Below are 23,383 nucleotides of genomic sequence, written 5' to 3'. Positions count from 1 at the left end.
CTTTATCATATACTTAAATATGCGCATAAAAATCGTAGTAGTGGTTCGTCTCTGCAGCACATCAAAGTGAAAATGCAGTTACCTGTTCTTTGAACGTCGATACCTTTGCGCAACACGTACTCGATCCTAAGGTGGAAATTTAAGAAAACAAGAGCTTGAAGTTGTTCTTTTATTAGAACTGTATGGAACTGAAGCCACGTGAATAGTTTTCTTTACTGGAGCAAAAACGCTGAGATTGGACCGCGTAAGCATTTTACCTGCGTAAAAATACTTGTGGTGTATTTAATTTGGTATTTCGGCTACTGCACATTTGCGCCTCGCATAGCACGGAACCAGAGCTCTTTGTCTTTGCGTTCTTCAACTTCGTTTCTTTCTGGCAACTTTTTCGCCGCCATGATGATCTATGTGGGCGTCATTATCGCGGGCTCAGTGACGTGTCGCATGCCGACACCACGCTTTCGAGACGTCTATTGGCGACCGTTGTCACCTCGTCAGTTGTCTTGAGTTTAAAACCGAGAGGTAGCCTGTCTTTTTGGGACGTTAGACCCAAATAACCAAACAGTCTACTTTCATTCTGCTGTCTTTATTTTGCCGTTCGCCATTGTCTGAAACTGCAGGGAGAGCGATGGTGTGGCGTCACCTCAAGAGGGAAAAGCGCAATCAGAACGTAGTCAATCGAAATGGTGCTTATTATAGGCAACGGGCATTCGCCAGGAGTCGCCGCGATCGCCTAGCAAGCTAGCGCCACCCTGCGAGCAGCGGAGAGAGTACTGCAGGATATATTCCTCCGGCGCAGCCGGCGTAGCAGACCGCGTAGCATAGCGGGAAACCGAAGTCATCGCAAAAGAAAACGTGCGTTTGAATGGATTTTTCGGCGGCAATTTACACTTTATGAATTCTCAGTTCTGTTATTTTGCAAAGGCAATTTAAAAGTTAGGCGCGCTTTTTTGAAGCAGGACTCGTATCTGACGCGAATGAGGTGACATTGGGCTCCTCTGGAAAGCAGTAAATCGTTTTGCTTTACGGGCTTTATTGTCCCAAAAGGGATTCAGGCTATGGGACACGCCTTAGTGGAGGGCTCCGGAGTAATTTCGACCACCTGTGGATCTTTAACGTGCACTGACATCACACTGCACACGGACGCCACTTCGTTTCGCTTCCATCGAAACGCAGCCGCCGGCGGTTGGGATCGAACCCGGGTACGGCACAGTAGTCGGGCGTTTTACCACTGCACCACTGCGGCGGGGCAAGGAAGCTCTGAGACGGTGCCATTGTGGAAACGGAATCATGCTGCGCCGCGTACCTGGCCGCGCAATGCCGTAGTTGCGGCGTATTTAGCATGTTTATAGCAAATGCGCCGTTTGTAGGAGGGTAACTACTAATACGGTATTCCGTACGCGCTTTCTGCGATAAAATTTATTGGGTTCGAATCCGCTTCACTCCGATAGCTAAATCCCCCGCCCCTCGTGCTTGGTACAGGCTTCACGCAAGATTCGTGGCTTTATTTGACCGCGTTAAGTATAATGCAGTGATGAGAAAAGAAAAAAGAGTGTGGACACGGTGCAGTGCTCTTTAGCTGCCCATTCAAGGCGTGGAATTTCGGTCACAAACCAGCCACGTGTGGCGCCTTTATGCAAGCATAGAAAATGTTCATCAGAGGAATTGTCGGACATAAAGAGAATAGCTTGGTTTGATTTGGTTTGGTTTGTGGGGTTTAACGTCCCAAAGTAACTCAGGCTATGAGAGACGCCGTAGTGGAGGACTCTGGTAATTTCGACCACCTGGGGTTCTTTAACGTGCACTGACATCGCACAGCACACGGGCGCCTTGCTTTTCGCCTTGGAGGAAGCAGTTGCTAATTAACATCTGGCTCGGGTGAAATGAAATATTCCATGTTGGCGCACCTAGTTGGACCTATAGTTGGTCACAGCCGAACTAAGGGTGTAATGTTCCCATCACACACTTCCACCACAAACTTTCACCACTGAAGATATCTTCCACCTTGGGGGGGGGGGGGGGGGGGGGGGGGCTAGGCGGGTGATATGTTCCCCTGGGGCAAGCTGTATACTGATCCATTAGTAAATAAAAAGCTATGCTTTTTCAAGCAATGCGAAATAACCCGGCATATTGGAGGAACCTTCGTAAACTATTTCTCTTTTCTCAGTTTCCCGTCGTGCACGTAAAGTTTGCCAGCTGTTAATTTGTACATATCGCGTACGACGAGCTCATTTCCATGCTTCAGGTGAAACCTGATTCCTCAGCAGACAGTATTCCCCATGTGCCATTGTCTTCTGAAATCGGCATATATTTGTTATCGAATGGGAAGGAACTGCGGCAGGTACAACACACGTAGGTGTGAGGGCAGACGCAGATGGCGGCATAAATTCTGAACGTCTTTTTTTTTTTTTTCCTTCTAGAAAGTTTTTAACCATTTAGCGATCACCTAGCGATTTGGTTAGTGTCTCTTTTATAGCATGTATAATGGGTCTCTTCATTTGCCCCCGCAACGAGATCAAAATTCTTGCTCCCTATTGTCGATGTCGACTGACGTTTGGGGAGGAAATGCATATCGATGTTGCATACAAGCTGCATTCATAGCTTACATCCCCCGGTGACCGTATCCTGCCCGAGGTATAACGTTTGTCGCGAGACAGCCCGCAGTCAATGAATGTATACAGTTCAGTGTTCATGAAGAAATATTGTATGCTCATGATTGCGGAATCGACAGCGCAACGATTTTTTTGTTCGCCCGTAGGAAGGTGGTGACGCTCAGCAGCTATACCTATAGTGCCTGAGCGCTTAATTCTGGGCATGCGAGCGATGCCGCGCATGAAGTAATTAATGGCAGCGCCAATGGTCGGGAGCTACTTGTTTCAATGCTTGAATCAGCGCCTAAATGTTATGTAGGGTGTTTAAACCCTCCAAGCGACATGGGAGAGATGCTGAATAGGAAGGAGTGCGGTATCACTTCGGCCAGCTGCGTTTGCTGAATGCGCGTCGAGACGCTGAAATCACACAGCACAAGGGCGCCCCTTATTTCGCCTCCATCGAAACGCGGCCGCAGCGGCTGGGATCCAACCCCCAATCCCCAACCCCTTGAGCGATGGGAGACCTTGCTTTCTAGCCCGCCCTATCGATTCAGCTCGCACTGACGGACAGGGGCCAGTAGCTACTGGGAACATATGGGTCCCCTAACTAGGGAACCATTCCGTCTGGTGCCTGCATGCACCACCTAATTATTTTGACGACCAGCAGTCGAGCGAGCGCTCAAACTCATTGTACTGAAGGTCTGATTTTGCAGAAAAATTCGGTTGTCTTCGTGAGCGGATAATCGCGAGCATGTCTCTGGCGGGTGGTCAGTCACCGATTGGCCGTAGAGTCGTGTGACGTCACGTGACCGCGCAATACGGAGATGTTGGCAGGAGCTGCCAACGGGTAGCGCATTTAAAGATTTTAAGGTGATATTTGAACAGAACCCGGGGCTCTTGTGTCCATAGTTGGGAAGGCAACCCCCTTTAGATCACATACATTGTACGGCTCGATTAAAGTGGTTTTGTATTTATTTGTCGTGTGGGGCTTCGTATATTACGGCAGCTTACGGCCGTATAGTTGATATATTAGAGACACAAAATAAGGGGTTAGTCATTACGGGAGCGGCGAAGTGCGCGCACAGGAACGATGATCCTCAAGCAGAGATGGTAAGACGGAATTGCTATTATTGTAATCCCGCCTTGTTGAATTCCTGTTTCAATTACTGCGAAGTTAAATTCTTTGTGAGGGATCGTATATATAGCTATTCTTGGAAACAGACTAAATTAGGCTTTCTTATATACTGCAAAGGTTTGTTTATGCGGTTTTTCGTCGGAGCCTTCATGGCCGTTATCCTTGACCTCCGGGGGACAGTCGTCTGGCACAGCATGCGCACATTGTCGTTGCTTGGTCGTAAGGCGCGACAGAAACAGAAAGAAAATAAAGAAAAGAAAAAAATCTACAGCGGAATCAATTTCTAGCAGCAGTCATTAGCGGGATTGAGGTCGAGGCGAGAGAGCACGCCGTACTCGGTGTAACGTCCTGTCCGTCTCTCCCCCTATCCTTCCTTCTGGTGTCTAGCTTCCGGGAACGTCAGCGTAGGCACGGCGGAAGAAGCTAGAAGAGCCCGCGTTCCTGAAGACCATTTCGCTTTGCGACCGACCGAGATTGAACGAAAAAAAAAAAAAAAGGATCCTTTTAAAACCGTATGCTGACTCGGCCCGGAAGAGCCGCCTAGCTTTTTCACACCTGCTGTGTCTCGCTCTGTGCAGTGCACTGAACCTGGCGGGCATTGCCCACGGTGGTCTATAGAGCCGAACGCCTCTTGCGTGCTCGTATAGTGTGCGTGGTAGAATAGTCGAACGTGCAAGTGAAACGTTAGGGGGGACACTTAATCTTCCGACGGGATAGCGCCCTTTTGATTTCTCTGAATATTTCTTTTTGTCATTGACTGACGCATAGTTTCGCAAAGTGTTAAACATCGTTTGCTTGTTTTGTTTTGGGGGAAATGAGTGCGCAGCATTTGTGTCGCTTTACGATGGAACACCGCCGCTTACAAACAACGGCATAAAATTGGAGGTACGCATGTCACCGGTTCGAATCCCTATCGCAGACTATAGCTTCCAACTTTTATTCGCAGATGGTTGCAAATCGGATGTGAAAATGGTATGACACCACCCTTAACGCTACGTCTCAGTTTAATACGAAATCACGTGCTCACACAGTGACTTGTCCGCGTATACTGATTTGTCGGGCAAGACGTCACGAGACCACGTGACATGGCCGTAGCTACAGGCTTGGGCTTCTACTTTCAAATGGGTGGACGAGATGGGTATCGAACCTTCCAGGACATTTGCCCCGCTGTGTAGTGGTTAGGCCGTTCGACTACTGTGTCCAAGGATGCGGGATCGAATCCCGGCCGCGCTTTTCGATGGAGGCTAAAAGCAAGGCGCCCGTGTGCTGTGCGATGTCAGTGCACGTTAAAGAACCCCAGGTGGTCGAAATTTCCCGCAGCCCTCCACTACGGTGCCTCTCATAGCCTGAGCCGCTTTGGGACGTAAAACCCTCCAAACCAAAAATTACAAGACCTTTGGAATCAGAGTTGTACGAGCTGATCCTAGGCCACGCAGACACGTCCGCACGGTTTGGTTAAAGCGAGGCTTTACATCTATGGCGGCTGGTTGATCCATAACTACAGCGCAAACGACAAGACAGAGATGAAGGAAGGACACCACACAGCGCTGTGTGGTGTCCTTCCTTCATCTCTGTCCTGTCGTTTGTGCTGCGCTGTGTGGTGTCCTTCCTTCATCTCTGTCCTGTTGTTTGTGCTGTAGCTATGGATCATCAGAAACACCAACTCGCCCAACAAATGCTTTTGTCGAGCTCGTTTATGTTTCGCAAATACGGAATAGCCCGCGACTGTACGTTGTACTTATGAATATTCTCGAGACGAGAGCCCCAAATTAAGGGATCAGTGATGAGGAGACTACCAAAGTGGACATACCCCAACAAGGATCCACAAGAGTAGCCGCCATTAGCTTCGTACCATTAATGCCCATATCATTCGGTGATCCCTGCATGGTGTCTGTCAAGATGGGAAAGTAGTCTGTGCATAATGCGCCCTCGTTGGGAGCTGTGGAAAATAAAAGCGCACTCATCAATGGCTTCCAAACAGCTGTGCCTTTTTCAAGAGCGGATACGACGTGTCTTCTAAAGAGTTGTATGAATATTGCTACAGCAGTAAATTTATTGTTCCGCGTGATATTCCGCGTCATCAGGCATGCTTGATACATAGACTTCGTCTAAACGTGGCTTTCACGCGCAAGTACTTACATTTAATTGGACAGATGGACTCACCGGAATGTTCAACTTCTGGCATCCCAGAGACTGTGGACCATGTATTATTGGTGTGCCCAGAGTATGCGAACGAAAGAAATGTGCTAGCTGCTTCCTTGAAGCGTTTAGACAAGAGGCCTCTGTCGGAGGAACTGCTGCTGGGCGCTTGGCAGGACAAGGGGAAGGGCGTCCAGGCAGTGCGTGCTCTTCGCCGTTATTTGAGCGCCAGCGGACTTGATTCGCGCTTGTAAAGCAAGCTGCTGTGTCTGTATTCATATGCCTTCTCCCACATCGTCACCCATCATGACCTTCTTTCTTCTCTCCTTCCCCTTCCCCAGTGCAGAGTAGCAGGCCAGATTTGAATTATTCGGGCCAACCTCTCTGCCTTTTCCTTTCAATAAATCCATCTATCTATCTATAACTGCCTACTATCAGTGGAGGAACTTAGGTGTCCCTCCAACGTACTACTGGACACTCTTAAAGGATACTCTTGTAGAGCTCTCACTTCAGCACTTTACGCTGTCAAAGGAGTGCGCCGTAACGCAACTCGTTCACTAAATGATGGCATGCATGGGGCGGCGCTGCCCATGCACAATTCACCTCACCATCTCAGCCCTCTGAATGCCCACCGCCCTCCGCCACCTTCGACCAACCTCCGGTTACAGTCCAGAAAAATTCTGTTCACCGTGAAGCCTCATCATATAGCGTAATGACGCCCACTAAAGGTGTCACAATAGTCATTGAGGGCAAATCCGACAGTGCTTTGCACAATTGTCGAACAAAATGTTCCATCGTGCCGGCAGCCTTCATTTTCTCTGGCGCGCCTGTGGACCTGATATATGCAGCAATCGAATTAGCGCACTTATATTCGTACTATCTACCAGCTTTCTTACCCTGGGTTCAACTCGGCTGTTCCTTTTTGAATGTACGCGTAGGCGTGTGTGTACCCTATGCACCAACTGCACCAATTTCAATAGTTCGCTGCGTTTTAATAATTAAAAAAAAAAAAAAAAAAAACTATCGTTGCGACTGTCGGAACCGGGATTGGTTTGTTTCCCCCAGTTTTATTTTTCCTTTTTTTGTCCGCTAATAAGGCGAGAAAACAAAACTAGAAAAAAAAAAAAAAACGATTTCTCAACTCTCTCCTCTTTGAATGCAAGTATACGTACAGGGGTAGTCAAAAGTTTTGAGGCCACAGGTTTTGCCTCTGGTCGGCGTATTCTGGCGTTTGAGATCCTATTAAAGCTATCAATTATTTCAGAGATTAGAACAATGCTTCTTCTACCCTCCACAGATATTTTGAGATTTGGGGCCATCGTAGCTGCCTGACTACACTGCTCAGGAGTAGCCCCTGTGGCCTAGGAACTTTTGACTACCCCTGTACATACTTGTGCAGACAAAATGAACGGTGCATGTTATTGGGTTATAACATTAGTTTGCGCGCGGACTAGTTGAAATTACCTGCTGTGTATACGGTATGTACACACATGTACTTGCTAGTGCGCCCCCTCAATAAGAACAAGCTGTGTTCATTTCTTACATGGAAGGCGTGTTCGGAAGGTAATATCGGGCTCCGTTTACTTATGTCCGCACCTGCGTACGTCTCGGGTTCATATAAATTGCGAACACGCGAGCTCTAATAGCCAACAAGGACAGGAGGCAACGGCATGCAAAACCCTGTGCGCTGAACTGATACCTGTCATGGAGCTTTCACGAAACCTTTACTTATGTCTACAAAACGTGGTCCGGCAAGAGATGTCTGTTACGCCCCTAGAAATTAGCCTGTTTTCGTTGTATAGCTCCTACTCCATAGAAGTAACGTTGATTTTACTTCTATGTATACATCGAACTTGGAAGCGTGTTCGGAGAGACGTGCGTCCACAGAAGTGTGGTATATATATATATATATATATATATATATATATATATATATATATATATATATATATATATATATATATATATATATATATATATATATATATATATAGCATTTAAAGGAGCGAACAGTCTACGAGTGCAAGGCAAACTTTCGTTTTTCTTTTTTTCGTTTATACTGCTGACATTTACAGGAATTTTGTCTTATGGTGATTATTGGAATAAAGAGCATTACATGCAAAGCGGAAGGAAAAACAACGCGCCGATGGTGGGCGTTGTTTTATAGTTCGGAAGTAATCATACTGAATACTTAAAACACGCGCTTCATCCGAACGCTGTGCCAAAAACGTTCTTTCAAATACACATCTTTCACTGGGGCAACGTCTGCTTCCTCCTCCGTCGTAGTCATCGTTCCGAGCGGCTTTCATTTTCGCTTCACCGGGAGGCAAATCACGTTTTTATCTCCTCTGGTTTTGATGCGACCGCTGGGCGTGCTCTTCCGGACTGGCCCAGAATTTGGAGCGACGCCGCCACTGCGCCGTGTTTGCTTTGGCGGTGCAACGGCCGGCCAGACACCTGCCAAAGGCACATATCCTGTTTGTTTCACCTGTCGGTGGGGGAACCTTATCTGTTCGTTTAATTCTCACGCGCTGCTTTCGATCTTTTCGTGCCAACCAGTTTGCTTCCCGCTCCTCTGTTGACACGGGCTCTTTTGAAATTGTGCGCCCGCCGGCCATATAAAACGCCGCCCGAAACTGATTAATGAGTTTTGTTCTTAATTTTTTCTCTATCGCTTGCGCAAGCTGTTTGTGGAGCGTTATAGCGGCGAAAACGATAACCAGGTGTTACTACGCCTCGCGTTAACCACTCCTTCGCTGTCTTATCGTTTCCAGTCGGCTTTAAACTAGTGTAAGGGCGCGAATAGTCGTCGTGGCAATGCAGTGATACTTGGTTATATACAATGCGCCAGAAGCGGTATAGAATATGTGTGCCAATATATAAATATGCACGAGTCCGCGATTCTGCACCGCGAACTTTTTATTTTTCTTTCTGCCTCGCATTTGTCAACATTCAAAACCTTGTTTTTAGATCGGCGTGCAACGTTTGAAACCTCCGCGAAGCTCGGCGTCTCTTGTTTTGGCCCCTTGTTCTCTATTTTCTCGAGCACCTGTATGATTGTGCTTCGTCTGTTCCAGTCGCGCGATTATTCATTATGTGTTTATCTGCCGAGTGCGTGCGCCAACTGCAGTGCACGCGATTGCGTTCTCGTATAAACTTTTCGGTGGAAGGTCGGCCTTTTCTCGGTTCTAGCTTTCTGGGTGTGTAATAGGAACGCAACCACACATCCGGGGTGCGGGCATTAAGCAGCCAAGCCACAAGAACCGCGGAAGGAAAAAAAAAAGACAAGAAGCGTCCAGCTGTGCTCAGCGCGAAGCCGAAAACGCCCGTTAACGGCCCTCGGCAATAATTGAGGGACGGCCGTTTCTCCCTCCTTTTTCTGGCACAAGGCCACAACGCCGCCGTGGCCGCAGACACGCCGGCAGCTTTCTCGCGGGTTCGACGCACGCTATGTGTACCGCGCCCGCAGCTCAGCCAACCGACCTAAAGGCGACCCTCCGCTTCGTCGGTCGCCGTCTGGCGCAATCGACGCGTGCAGTGCTGCGAGTGTACGTGTCTTTTAGCGGGCGCCATGGCCGCGGCGCGATTAGCGGAACACTCGATAATCGCCGTTACGTATCGCCATCCTTCCCCACCCTTCCATTTCCCGTTGTACACGCGAGTGTTCGAGTGTGGGCGCACGTGCGCGCCTCTAAAGCGGGCTCAGGATTGAGAGCCTCCTTTTTTTTTTTTTTTTTTTTTAAACTCCTATGCAGATAGTGCGATGCTTGGTTAAGCCAATATCTGATATAGAGAGTGCGAGTGCAGTGTGTGTGCTTTTGTGTGCCGATTAAACTCAGTGTCGTTGTTTGATTCTGGTTTTCTGCGTTTTTTCTTCCTATTTGGTTAGGGGCGTAAACGCTCTGAAAGCTTAGTCATGGGTTCTGCGTTCAGAACCAATGTGAAGCAGTCGAAAGTGTCTTCTCTCTGAAGAAGCAGGCGGGAGCGCACTTTTTTGTTTCTACCACGTCATCATCTTGCAGAGTCCCCACCACTGTCACCTACTCTTATTGTTTAAAAGACTCACGAAGGTTTAGCGCGCTTGTATTGAGTTTTGTTAGTTGCGTCATGTGAAAAAAAATCAGTTTTCAAAAGCGACCTGTATCTTCAGGCGGACTGCGGAGCCTTGCGCAATGCGCTCTCCGCGCCTGTGATGTGTGCAGGTATGGAAAGCGCGGTGCAACTGGTGGCACTCCACGCATTCGGCACGTATTCGCAGCAGTCCGAAGAGTTGGTGCTTCGGCCACGCTATATAAAATAGCCACTTGGACCAACAAGGTGAAAGAGTGCCACCTTTCTTTTGAAACGCGGACGCATACCCGTGGAGGAGCTCAGTTGGCTATTTATGTTTAGTCTTTCTTGTCCACTGTATATAGTTGCTAGTATGCCTGATTACACCAACAAAGCCCACAAACTTGAGGATGCATGGACAGGGACGTTTCGCTTCGAGGTGCGTAAAACCCCCGGGTGGAACTGATCGAGATCCAGTACCCCAGATGCATATATACACCCCGCCACTTTCTGCTGCACTGCACGCAACCAGCCGCACCGATGTGTGGCCCCTTGACGACGTGTTGACGGCTTATTTCTGGTCGTTACCTTTTTAGCCTCCGGTTCTGCGGTTCTGTGCGCTTTTGGTCTTGGGCGTGCGGTGAATGATAATTAAGTGTATAGCTGCGTCGAGACGCCGGCTGCTTTCTGAAGTTGACGGCTGATCTTTAATGGGAGCTCGGAGTACGGATTGTGCAGTCTTATCCCTATTTTTATTTTCCTTTTTGGTGTTGCAGCTGACGTGAGCTTATTTATCCCCCCACCTGGGTGTGTAGAACACGCTTGCGCTGTAGGCAGTTTTAATCTTATCTTGATAGAGAGAGGCTTCGTGCGCTTAGCCTTGGCTGCACTCCTCACTTGTCGAAAACAGCGTTAATATGTTCCGTCACGACTGTTCAAGGCGCCGCCGTCTGAAAAGCTTGGTTTCGTTTTCAGTATTTCAGAAATGCGTTGCCTTTTCATCGTGTATTCATGAACATAAAGATTGGAAATACTTATGTGCGCATGTTCTGTTTGCTTGTTCTGACAAACAAGATACCAACAACAGTAGGCACGTCACTAATTTAATTGTTGCACTGTTGGCCTTCTAGTGGGACGAACCCAATTGTTCATAAGTTGAAGCGGTTGTCGTTCGCTCGCAGTACCTGGACTCCACGCAAACAAAACATACAGGGCGTTTCATATTATTCAATACAAATTTTTATTTCAAAAGTTATAAAAGACGCCAGTGTGGTTTTCTGGCGCATTTACTGCTATGTGAACATTATGTACGCTGTAGACTAATGGTCAGACGCTTAATTAAATTAACAAACCAACCAATATCGATTGTCCGCATCAGAAAGGCCGTTAAGTAGGCTTTTACGCCTTGCACATTTATAAAACGACGTTGCTTGGGTTTATTGTGCATCGAATAAAGGCTCAATTTGTGTGTTTAATGATGAAGAGCGGTGCTATTTTATAACTGAGCGAACTCGCCCACCGAGCTGCCTGATGCGTACTTGTGACTTTAGGTATTTCGACCCACAATGTTGATTAAGGGAAGTACTCACATTTGATCTTGGCGGCCTTCAGTTTTGCAACATAACAGTGCCCCAACCAATATTAAAAAGCTGGTAATTTTAGTTAATTGTATGATCATTAGTCTTTAGCGTGCTTAATATTCGCCTTGCCGTTCAATCCACAATAAGTGACCACACTGCCATTCTTTCCTGGTGTTTGAAACAAAGAATTGCCTTGGATAATTTTAAACTCCCGATTATTCACACTCTCAGTAACTTTGAAGGCAGTGTTCCCTGAGTAACAGGAGAAAAGCTTGGAGGACACCTAATTACCAGTTAGCTGTGCAAATGCGACAACGTATAACCTCATTGTGAGTGGCCTTGCACCACTGCTCATGACTCAGACATGCCGTACACAATTACACAGTGCATGACTGCGAATGCAATCAATGGGCCGTACCACGCTCAACTTTTGAATTGGCTAGAATTTTTTATCCTCCCGTGCCAGCTACTCATCTCTCTCTCTCACTCTCTCAAAAGAGATGGAGTTTCCCCCCATTTTGACACCTGCTAACCGTGGCAGGTCGCAGCTAGCTATGCGGCATATGTGCGACACGACACGGCCGGTTTTTCGTCCCAGTGGGACTCTCGTATGTTGTCACATAACAACGCGCCCTTTCTCATGCTGTCGGTGGTTACCTCAGCTGCTCGTCGATAATCTCCAGAGCCTGCCCAAAAAAGGCGTTGGTCCCGGGTTCGATGCCCGGGCCGGGACGAATCTTTCTTCAACTACGAAGTTTCTGAGAAAGCTGTGTAGCTTTCCTTTGTAGTCGTATGGCTGTGCTTGGGTGGATGTCAGTGAGTAATTACGCCATTATTACAAACCAACTAACCCCTACTGGCCGATACGAAAGTTATGCGCTTTGCTTGCAGTTTGCGTTGTCTACAGGCTTCTGTCTCCGATAGTACCTACCAGCTGCTGCCAGCTGCACAATTCGCGCGCCTTCTGATGTTTGTATCTAGTTTCACTCCTCCCCCAGCCTGCGTAGGACCTGTTTTGCTAGCAAAGCTGCGCGTGCGAACGTTCGCGTGCGCAGCTGACTGCGTTGCTCGTGTCTGGCTGCGCTCTGTGCGCGGGCACACAATAGGCTGCCTTCACCAGGGCGCACGTTCCTCATCGTATTCCTCGTCGCCGCATCGTTGGCCCCCATCTCTGGCAAATAATGGCTGCACTACGCTGGCGTGGCACGCGCGTCGCAGAGAACACCCGCCAACAAGTGCTGTTGTTGCTCGAGGAGAAAAACGTTGATTTACTCGCTCGTTTGCTAGCTCTGTAGAGAGGGTCGCTGTATCAGCCCACTAAGTCGGTCGAGTCCTTTCTGTGCCCCGTTCCTTTCGGTGCTCCTAATGGCTCCACGTTTACCGTTTAAGTGCACGCCCGTGTCGCGAACGAGTTGAGGCTTGAAGCGTGAAGCTTCTGTAAGGGGATGGGCTGTGTTTACGGTGGAGTGGCACACATCTTTTGTTTGCGCTGTGAAAGTGAATGGACCGAGGAGCGATTGAGCTCGAGGACTCTCCGAGAAGCGCCGAGCGCGTTGTTGCGCGCTGCGAGTGGAATTCGGGGCGTGCGCCGTTTACTCCGTGTTTACACCCTTGTTATCGCCCGAAGTGGTGTAAACGGGGTGTACAGAAGGGGTACCTCGCTCGCTGAAAGGTGTATACTGACAAATGACAGGCATTTCGGCGTTAACTTTTAATCGATTGGATACATATCCAGGAGAGTTTTCTGCCTGCTATGTTCTTATGTCGCAACTTTACTGCCCCGTTATCACAATCTTCGAAGAAAGAAATTTGTAAAAGCTTAAAACATTGAAGGAGTTTTCGCTGTGCTGTCAACGTTTTTTGCAAATATATTTGTATAGGTGTGAAGGTGTAGATATGTGCAATAATTGGTCTTGTTTAATGAGACATTAAATTAATTAAAAACGATATATATGGTATGGCTGCATATTGGCTCTATATATATGCGCGTCTAACTCATGCTTTCCTTATTCGCTATCTATCCAGGGATTGAAATTCTGCGAGGTAGGTATACCTGAATTGCTGGGGTGAGGGGGCCGTGAGTGTAGAGATGCGGAAGCCTTTCTAGACTCACGGGCTACGGAAACATTCGCAGGAATTTTCTGCACGAGTTGACAACCTGAAGAAAAAAAATTACGAGACTTTAGCGACTAAAGTAGTGAAAGGCGAAAGCCTGAGTGCCGCATTCTGCTATGCAACTGGCACTAATTAGTAATTCGTTAATTAATGTAAGTAGTAAGGCGTTAAGTAGGGAATAATTACTTGATCTATTATTCATTACCTAATCAATTACTTAGCCGTTAATTAGCAATTCATCATAGATTGGCATATGACCATGTAAGGCACGCATATTCGCGCATAGTGTGGTGCTCTGTGATTGGTCGAGCCACCGCAAAAGCGGGACACATTTTATCCACGACAGCATGAGCCATTACAGGCTTTCGCCTTAAAATATCTGAGAAACCCAGAGTATTTCTCGTCTGGCGTGCGGATAATTGAGCGATGACGACGACGATGCGTCAGGGATAATGATAATAATGGTACCAGCGATGACAATGAGCGTGAATTAGGTTGATAATGATGGTGGCGATAGTGATGATGATAGAGCTGAAAGTAACGATGAAGTTAGTGAAAAATCCTGTAAAGTGGCGTTCGCCATTTCCGCTCTTAGCAGGCAAGCGCAGTTCTGTAATTTTCTGATAGGCACCTGTGTAAAACAAGGGGGTGTGAGTGAGGAGGAATCTTTTATAATAAGTAGAGCTGACATGAAGGCTTATTTAATGGAGAGGGGTAGTAGGGTCAGGGAGGCCACATTTTGGGGTCAATGCCTGCCTCACGTGCAAGCTCCCAGAGTCCGTCGCAGTGTCCGTCGGGCCCGAGCGTCGTCGTTGCTCCGTGGTGTCCCAGTCACTGAATGCGGTGACGTGGCCTGGAATAAGGTGTGTTTTTATGATGTGGTAACCAGGGCAGTCCCACAGCATGTGCTGCACCGTTTGGCGGACGTCCATGTTGCATTTTCTGCTTATAAATGTGACCACGTGTTCGTCTTTGTATTCTTGCCGATCGTGTGGCTCAGCTCATGGTGGCTGGGTGTACACCCCCCTTTGCAAACGTTCGGAGTATGTAGGGAAGCTATTGTGTCCATCCACGTAGCTGGCCCTACTATCGGACGCACTTCTACTTGGGAGCGTTGACTAAAATTCAGCTTGTTTATACGGCTGCATCTACTTCGCTGCTACGAAACAAAAAAAATCTTGTTCACAACATTCCTTAAGTTAAAATTTCCACTTCCACTAAAAGCCTGAAGTGCAGAAGAAAGACTGGGAATCCCATCCGCGTGATTATTGTAACATAGTGGCATACAGTCGACAGCATACTTACTTCCCCCACCTTACCAGCATACTTTACTCCCCCCCCCCCCTCCCGTTTTTTTTTTAAACCATGAAATGCTACTTGCGGTAATTTTCTAATGCAAGAAATTCATAGAGCTGGTCTTCGTGAGTATTTGAGTCAAATTTAGGAACTTTGCGTGGAGCTTGTAATACACAAAATTAAAAAGAAAATTGCTCTTAGCGACCGATCGCAAACCTCCCCTATGACGTCATTGGAGCTTGCTGGGCGCGCCCACTCATTTGACGGGGCATCTTGGGCGGTTCGGGCGCGCCGGATTGGGCTTAGTTGAGGAGCGAGAGGAGCATCATTTTCGGTCGCTCATCGATGCCGCATCGTGTCGACGGAGAGTTGACAGGAGGTTGTCAGCAGAGGTGTCACACTTTCGAGAGCGAGAGCTCAAAAAAATTACAGGGTCTATTAGATGTCTCTTAAGAGGTTGGTTGGTTGGTTCACAGGAAAGGAAATGCGCAGTATCTGTCACACTTGCTCTGTGGACACCTGAACCGCGCCGTAAGGGAAGGGAGGAAGGTGGGAGTGAAAGTGGAAAGAGAGAAAGGGGAGCCGTAGTGGATGGTTATGGAGTAATTTCGACCACCTGGGGACCTTTAACGTGCGCTGACATCGCACAGCACACGGACGCCACTCCGTGTGCTGTGCGATGTCAGCGCACGTTAAAGATCCCCAGGTGGTCGAAATTGAGAATGGCGAAAGCCTACCCTTCCTATCCTATAATTTGCCTCACATCGTTAGCCTCTTGTCTGCATTCGTTGCAGTGCCACATATAATTATAATTGGTCTACAGTAAAGGAAAGGCGCAGTATTCTCCGGCAAGTGCATGTGAGTTTGGACGGTACACCATCGTTCCTAGCTGTCGCGTGGCGTTCTTTGGCACGCGTTGAAGTGTGGTATTGCAGATGGCAGGGGCGCATCCCGCCTCGGCCAATCAGAACGCCGCAAAAGCGGGACACACTTTGTCCACGACAGCATGAGCCATTAAAGGCTTTGGCCTTAATAGATTATAAACCTTGTCTTCACCGGAAATCGAGCCTCCATCTCTTGGACCCCCACAGCTCAGTGCTTTACCAACTGCGCCACGCCCCGGATCGTGAAACACGCTTCGTAATTCCGCTTGTCTACCGTGAGGATATCGGGGATTCCGCGAGATACTGCGCCTTTCCTGAACCTTGATGCCTTTAATGGAATGCTGGTTGTGTTCGACAAGGGACGTGCGACGTACCGTCACGACAGGTCATGACGGCACCAGGCGATTCATGAATGATTCATGCATATACGAAGCTGACGCCGCCGGGCGTCCGATCCCGTGCGGCGCCTTTCATTTGCCGCTTCCTCGAACGCCGCACCACACAGCAAATAGAAGCATACCCAGATGTATAGGAGGCGCTGATGTCCCGAGGCAATAAATATCGACTAAAAAAAAAAAAATAGGAGGCGCCGCGTCTTTCTCCCCTTTTCTTTTTCTTTCTTCTCTACTTTCTCTCTTCTGTCCGCACGAGGCAGCGTTGTTGGCTCAGCTACAGAGCTAGTAGCAGGCCTGTGCATTTTCTTTTCCTTCTTCCTACAGCCACAACAACACAACGGAGTCGAAAGGCATTGAGGCACCCTAGCATCAGTGGCATTTGAAATTGATTTTCAGGATAGAAAAGACTCAGTGTATGTCACAAATCTCCGCGGACACGTGTACCGCGCCGTAAAGTAAGGGAGGAAGGTGGGAGTGAAAGAAGAGGGAGATAGAAGTGCCGTAGTGGAAGGCTGCGATCCACCGCGCTATAATGGCTTTCACCTCGTCGCACTTTAGTGGTCCGGACTGCTCCTGGCCCTACGGGGCTGTGACTGGTAAGCCACCGCCGCTTGCAGCGGGGGCTAGCCTGCCACCGGATTTTTATCTGTTGTAGGCCGTCATTGCACCCGCTACCGTTTCGGTGGTGGACGGCGGCTGTTGCGACGCGCGTCTTTCTCTCCCACTTCTTTTTCTTTCTTCTCTATTTTCTCTTCTGTCCGCACGAGGCAGCAGAGGTCCCGTGCATTTTCGTTTCCGTCTTCCTTCAGTCGCAACAACTTTAATGGCCCAAAGTGCGCTCTAGAATTTTATTTTTTCGATATTTACAAGGTAATGATTTTTGCCTTTGCGAAAAAGATGGCGTTTTCAAATTTTATTAAAAAGCTTCTCATCGGCACTTTGATGGAATGATAGATAAGAAGACGAAGGTATTCATTGTTAGAGAAGCTCGGTCAATTAGCATAATCGCTCCCGAATCTTGCTACGCGTTGCGCGTGTGGCCGAAGCCGCCGAGCCGGCTGAACCACCGGTGGCGGCGAGGACGAAGTCCACGATGGCGGACCGGACGCTGTCGCCGCCGCTGCCGCCGCCGCTGCGGCCGTTGTCTCTGCCGAAACCCGACGGTTGTCCTTGCCGGATGTGCCTGAGCGGCGATGAAGCTCAACCAGTGGATGAGAAAGTAGGCGAGCCGCCCGAGTACGCCCGCCACGCGTCTCCATTTCCTTTCTTTCCTCGCTTGCTGTGTCTGGTGTCGGTCGGCGCTGAAACGGTACACTAGCTGTCGTGCTTCTGCCGCGCTTGCGACGGCACCGGCGTCGTGTGTCGCCCGCGGTCTTTCCGGCCCCGCCGGAACGGAAGCGAGATGCTTTCACCCTCTTTTGATTACGGCTCTTGTTCCTACTGTTGCGTAGTCAAAGTAGTGTGCAATGCAGACTCGGCTATCACGGCTTTCTGCTGCTACATTTTTGATACAGATGCCCAGAGTAATTTTCAAGCTACGGATGCCACGTAAAGGTTGAATTTCCTTGCTACGCCTGGCGATGTTGATGTGCCACCACGAATATCCAAGGGTGCACTTTGCAGGTCACGCAGCTAAGGAGGTGCAGAGGGCACCCTTTGAAGATTGTAGCAGCAACTACAGATTGGGTGCATAATGTTTAGATTAAACACACAGTTCTCTTGCCCAGTACTCAGTATGACCGAACAGCTGCTACGAGTGCCCACAGAACCTTTGTGAACACAAGTTTCAATGACAAGAGCTTATTATGATACTCGCATGAAGCCATTAAAGCCTGAGACATTACCTTTAAAGAAAAAGTTCATTGTCTGTTTTTTTCTGGAAGGTTTGATAGTTGGTAGCTGGTTGGTTTGTGGGGTTTAACGTCCCAAAGTAACTCAGGCTACGAGAGACGCTGTAGTGGAGGACTCCGGAAATATTGACCACCTGGGGTTCTTTAACGTGCACTGACATCGCACAGCACACGAGCGCCTTGCTTTTCGCCTCCATCGAAAAGCGGCCGCCGAGGCCGGGATTCGATCCCGCGTCCTTGGGAACAGTAGTCGAGCGCCATAACCACTGCGCCACCCCGGCGGGGTGATAGTTGGTAGCTGTTGCATAATTTACTTCGTCACTACTTAATACATAGTAACAAATCATTAGTGCTTGTGCATTAATATGTGGCTGACCTCAGTGGTCTCAGTTTTTCCCAAACTCAATTCTTGTTTTTGTTGACTTACTAAGCAGAAATTAGCTACCTTTAATTTGTAAGCTTGGCTTGATTCTTACTTGCAGTGCTCACAGCATAGTACTGCCTCAGCTTTTTGCTAAAATTTAGATGTTTACCGCAGCGTGCTGAATAAACAGTTTGTGATGGCTATGAATGCTGATTTCTGAGCCACCATTGCGCTTGCAGTGTACTTGCAGATGTTGGGACTTGTTGGTTAATATAGTTCATATAGGGCTTAGTTACGATTGCTGGAACATAAATTTGCGTTACTCATCTAATCTAAACTCTAAACCTAAACTGCATGAAATCTGAGCAGCATTAGTTTTTCTTGCTGTATATTATGCATAATTCAAAGTGTTAGTATATAAGGATATACACCTTAGTCATTTTGTTCTTCTTGTGTGCAGGGCAGACATAGGCCTCATCGGCTTGGCTGTCATGGGGCAGAATCTCATCCTGAACATGAATGACCATGGTTTTGTGGTACGTGTTTACACAGATTTCATTTGTCAGCTATGAGATATTCACTTGGTCATGCTTGGAGATGTGGTCATTTTTCACTTTTATTACCTTTAACAACTCTCATTAATGTGCCCATTTAGCATGAAGCAATCCAAGATTTCTACTCGTAACATATTCTTTAATTTCAAACTAGGCGTCGAAAACTCAAAGTCCAGTAGCTAAAATTTCTAAGTATTCTTACCGAGAAATAACTTGAGGGAGCAGCTCTATTAGACGGAGATTTTCTAAGTTCCTTTGTCTTGATGGCTGTCTCGTGTTTTAATGTATAGAAGACTGCATTTGAACAGAAGCGGTAACATGGCAGGCATTGACGTTAAGAAGCAGTGAGGTTGAGAAGAGAACAGACAATGGAAGATAAGAATTTCGGATGGCAGTTACAGGAGTTGGAAGCAAATATGCTTGTTAATAATAATTGTAGGAGGAATATCGACAGATTTGCTTCGTGCTAATCTCTCACTCTAAAATTTTCAGGTGTGTGCCTTCAACAGGACAACTGAAAAAGTCGATGAATTCCTCAAGAAAGAAGCGAAAGGAACCAAAGTTATTGGTGCTCACTCCTTGGAGGAATTTGTGTCCAAGCTGAAGACCCCACGCCGAATAGTGTTGCTTGTGAAAGGTTGGGCATATATATTTTATACATGTGTCTGCAACTTTTGGCATCCTTTTTCTGAATATTTAGCATTTACTCAATTGAGGGTGCAGTGTTCAGCAGAAAAAGATCGGGTCAGTAGGTTGCCTTTTGTCCCCTTCTAATTGCTTTGTAATAGAGTCCTGCCAGGGAGATAATTAGCCACACTAGTTAAGACATTTCTTGTCTATTTTGAGATTGATGTCCTGTGTTCTGGTGGTTATGGTAATGGGATGTATCGCTAGGTCTTTTAAAATTGCGTCCGCACTTCAATTACTAAGTATGTTTATGGGGTCAACTAGGCAGCCCATCGGCCTCTTCTTCAAGATGTTGTATCTCAGCAGCAAGTATCAGCTACCTCCTTTCAATATTATTTTATGCATTTTCCATTTTCTTTAATAATTAGGTGTTGCTAAGAATTGGGAATTAGTTTAGTCCCTGTCTGAGTGTTTCATCAGAGTAAAAAAGACACAGGTCTTTTGTCTTACTATAAGTAAACACCACAAGTAAGACATGAGACATGCGACGAGTAAGAGACACACTGGACCTGAGGCAATTAAGACGTGAGGGAATGGTTGAATGAGTAATTGATGAGGGAAAAAGTCTCTGTAATGGAGGGCTTCAAATGAATTTCAACCACCTAGGTGGTTGTTAAGAGGCACTGATATTGCACAGGAACATCCATACGTTTTTGCAAATCGCCTTCATCAAGATGCAGCCGTTATTGTCAAGATCACAGGTATATTTTGTGCCCTTGCATTGTGATGCAGCTGGAGAGGCCGTAGACAGCTTCATTGACAAGCTGGTTCCTCTGCTGAGCAAAGGTGACATCATCATTGATGGGGGCAACTCTGAGTACCAGGACAGTGAGCGGCGGTGCGAGGCGCTGAAGAGCAAGGGCATCCTCTTTGTGGGCTCGGGAGTGAGTGGTGGAGAGGAAGGCGCTCGGAACGGCCCGTCCCTCATGCCTGGCGGCAATCGTGAAGCCTGGTAGGTCTTGCATTCTAGTCATTATGCACCCCTAGTCATCGCTGTCTGTGTACAAATTCTGGCCAGCACAGAGTGCAGCTTCAATGCCACTAGTGTCAACTGCACGTCATGCGCATCTTGACCCTGCAGTCCTGTTGCCTAGTGCAGGGTACTCTGGTTAACCTAACCTAATTTGAACACCTGATTTATTGAAATAACAGCTTGATGTAGTCAACACCAAGTGTTTGGAAGCGCTTCCCTCAATTCAAGCTCCACATAATACTGGTAGATTTGTGATCCTGTTCAAGTTAGGTTTGTCTATGAGGGCTGTGACTGCACAGTTTGCTGCTTCGCCTTTCAAGTGTCCTGCTTTGTCTTTTTACTGCAGTTATCTATTTTTAATTCCTTTTGCTTCAGCGCAGTTGCTACTCTTGGGATTAGCTTTCTTGTGCGACCTAAGAAATAGAAGCCTACATGTCATTCCATCAGCAGTTTGTGAGTGGTACTCAAACTGGGCTACTGGGCTCCAGTAGCTGTGATGGTTATTGCTGATGTGTCACACTTATTAAGAGAGGCAGTGCATTCAGAACCATGAAGGCATAAGCAAGGGCTAGAAATTCTGAATTATGTGAATATCACTCACTGTCATTGGTACTCTAAACAATTATTGGGTCATCATTTACAGTAGTCTAAGAAAGGACATTAATAGATTGATAAAGGACATTGAGAAATAATGAGGTTCATTAATAACAAGGATAAAGATAGGGCAAAGACATTTAGGTTGACAGTCTTAAGAGAAAGGCCTTTAGATCAAATACATTTAGGGTGAAGGCCTTCAGAATGAAAAAATGGCATTACTAAATAATGACCATTGATTACATTGGTAAAGGTCTTTATTCTGAAGGACATTAAGTTGAAGGCCTCCAGTTTAAAGGGCCTTAGAGGAAAGGCTTTTAATGTGAAGACCATCAGAATGATAAAAGACATTACTAAATAATGATGAGAGTAATTAATGATTATTGTAAAAACTTTCAGGGTGAAGGTCTTTAGTTCAATAGGCTCTCAGAGGGATGCTTTCACATTCACAGCATGTTTTTCATATAGGTTTGCGGAGTTCAAGAAAATGCTATTCTTTGGATCTGTGCACAAAATTATCCCCATGCTGATAGTTTGTCAGAATGATAGCACCTTAGTGTCTTATAATTTGCAAAATAATTAATGTTGCACTTTTTAATATTTGTTTTTGCCACCAAAAGGCTGCAGCTATGTTTACTATGTGCTTTATCGCAAGGTCCAAGTGCATCACAAAAGGGTGTGGGTTTAGGCAAAGATAACAAAACAGTGAATATAAGTACAAATGAAGCTCACAATGTTGCTAGTATATTACGCCAAGCGGTATACTAATAGCAAAAACAACAAAAACAGCCGGCGAAGTGCACCTATTAACAGTGCAAAGCGTCTGAAGAATTCACTTTTGCAGATGTCTTGAGCTGCTTAATGACACTTGTGAAAAGCCAGCAGTAACAGTCACCACAGGCATGGAAAATATTTATGCATTCTCTGCAAAGTATAATGGCCTTTATAGTGTATTAGAGCGTACATCTCCAGTTAACTACATTGTGGAGCCGGCAACGCCTTCTTCGGACCACCATTGCTGCGGGTGAGAAGTTGTTCATGTCAGTAGACTTAAACCATACTACGATCCCCTTGTCGTCCCCTCGCCTTAAGTCCCCAGGATGGCTCCCTCTTTCCGTCGGGGCAATTGTAAGGAAGATGATTCAGCGCCCACGCAAACGACGATGAAGACGGCTGGGTTCCTGGCCGATCAGCTGGCGCGTGCCCCCGAAGCTCGGACGGCCTTGTTCGGACGAGATTGTGCCTTACTCTACGATCGTCGTGTGTCACCGGTTGCAGTCTCCAGTCCTCCGAATAACCCCCAATAAACCCCTCTTCAATGGCCTTGAAATAATGCTCTTCAGAATACACGACACATTTGGAGTGCAAATTGTAGAACATTGTAAGTTCATGAAAGCAAAAACGCTGCATGGCTCACTGCTAGATTATGGGGAAACGCCGCCCTCTGTGAGCTTCTCTCCTGCTTCCACTGTCAGTTCTGTTAAACAGTGGCTATTCACTTGAAGTCCAGGGTGCCGCATTGCTGTCCAGTGTGTCACCAGCAGTGTAGGTTGGAGTAAGGGTCTATAAACTGATTACACACGTGCGCCCTTCTGCTATGCTGCAACAAAAATGGGGGCCACCGTGCTGTGAGTGATATTCTGGAATCAGTCCGTTTTCACTAGTCCTTTGTGATTGCGGTTTATTCTGGGAATGCTAGGTTTTAAAAGGTATACTGAAGTCGTATTGCTAGGGCTTTTTGCTGTTGGAGCATGGTGGTTCTTCAGGTGCACGAACCTTGTAGTACATGTCACTGCTGTATCTAATCCTAAGCGCAACTTTCAGGCCTCACATCAAGGAAATATTCCAGGGCATCTCGGCCAAGGCGGATGGAGAGCCATGCTGTGACTGGGTCAGTGATGCTGGCTTGCTATATAGCTGTTTTAGTAGAATGAGCTTGATGGGAGTCATAATAATTGTTGCAGATGAACATTGACACATTTTTTTTTTGTTAGTGATAGTTTTCTTGCAGCATCTCATTTTATAAGATTCCCAAGAGTGGTAAAGTATTATTTAAGGAGCCTATCTTTAACAGAACATTCTTCAAAAGAAAGAGTGGATTCCCAGATGCATGCACATTTTCCTTTCTTTCCTCTGCGCTTGCTTAACAGTATGGTTAGTGGATTGAACAAGGGCTGAA

At 47.1% G+C, this 23,383-nt stretch overlaps 1 protein-coding gene across 2 annotated transcripts in view; it reads left to right on the top strand.

Moving 5' to 3' along the window:
• Nucleotides 1–23,383, top strand: part of Pgd (phosphogluconate dehydrogenase) — a 66,402-nt gene that overhangs the window by 32,067 nt on the left and 10,952 nt on the right. For both annotated transcript variants that reach the window (XM_084598215.1, XM_084598214.1), the window contains exons 2-5: nucleotides 18,857–18,932; nucleotides 19,443–19,587; nucleotides 20,370–20,589; nucleotides 23,029–23,095. In XM_084598215.1, the coding sequence (XP_084454341.1) occupies nucleotides 18,857–18,932; nucleotides 19,443–19,587; nucleotides 20,370–20,589; nucleotides 23,029–23,095 (508 nt within the window). The remainder of the gene's footprint in view (nucleotides 1–18,856; nucleotides 18,933–19,442; nucleotides 19,588–20,369; nucleotides 20,590–23,028; nucleotides 23,096–23,383) is intronic.

The sequence above is a fragment of the Amblyomma maculatum genome, chromosome 3, assembly GCF_055883805.1.
Source record: "Amblyomma maculatum isolate TAMU_Amacu chromosome 3, ASM5588380v1, whole genome shotgun sequence".
In the NCBI taxonomy this organism is placed as follows: domain Eukaryota; kingdom Metazoa; phylum Arthropoda; class Arachnida; order Ixodida; family Ixodidae; genus Amblyomma; species Amblyomma maculatum.
The sequence above is the reverse complement of the archived record's forward strand: the minus strand, read 5'-3'. Positions and strand labels throughout refer to the sequence as shown.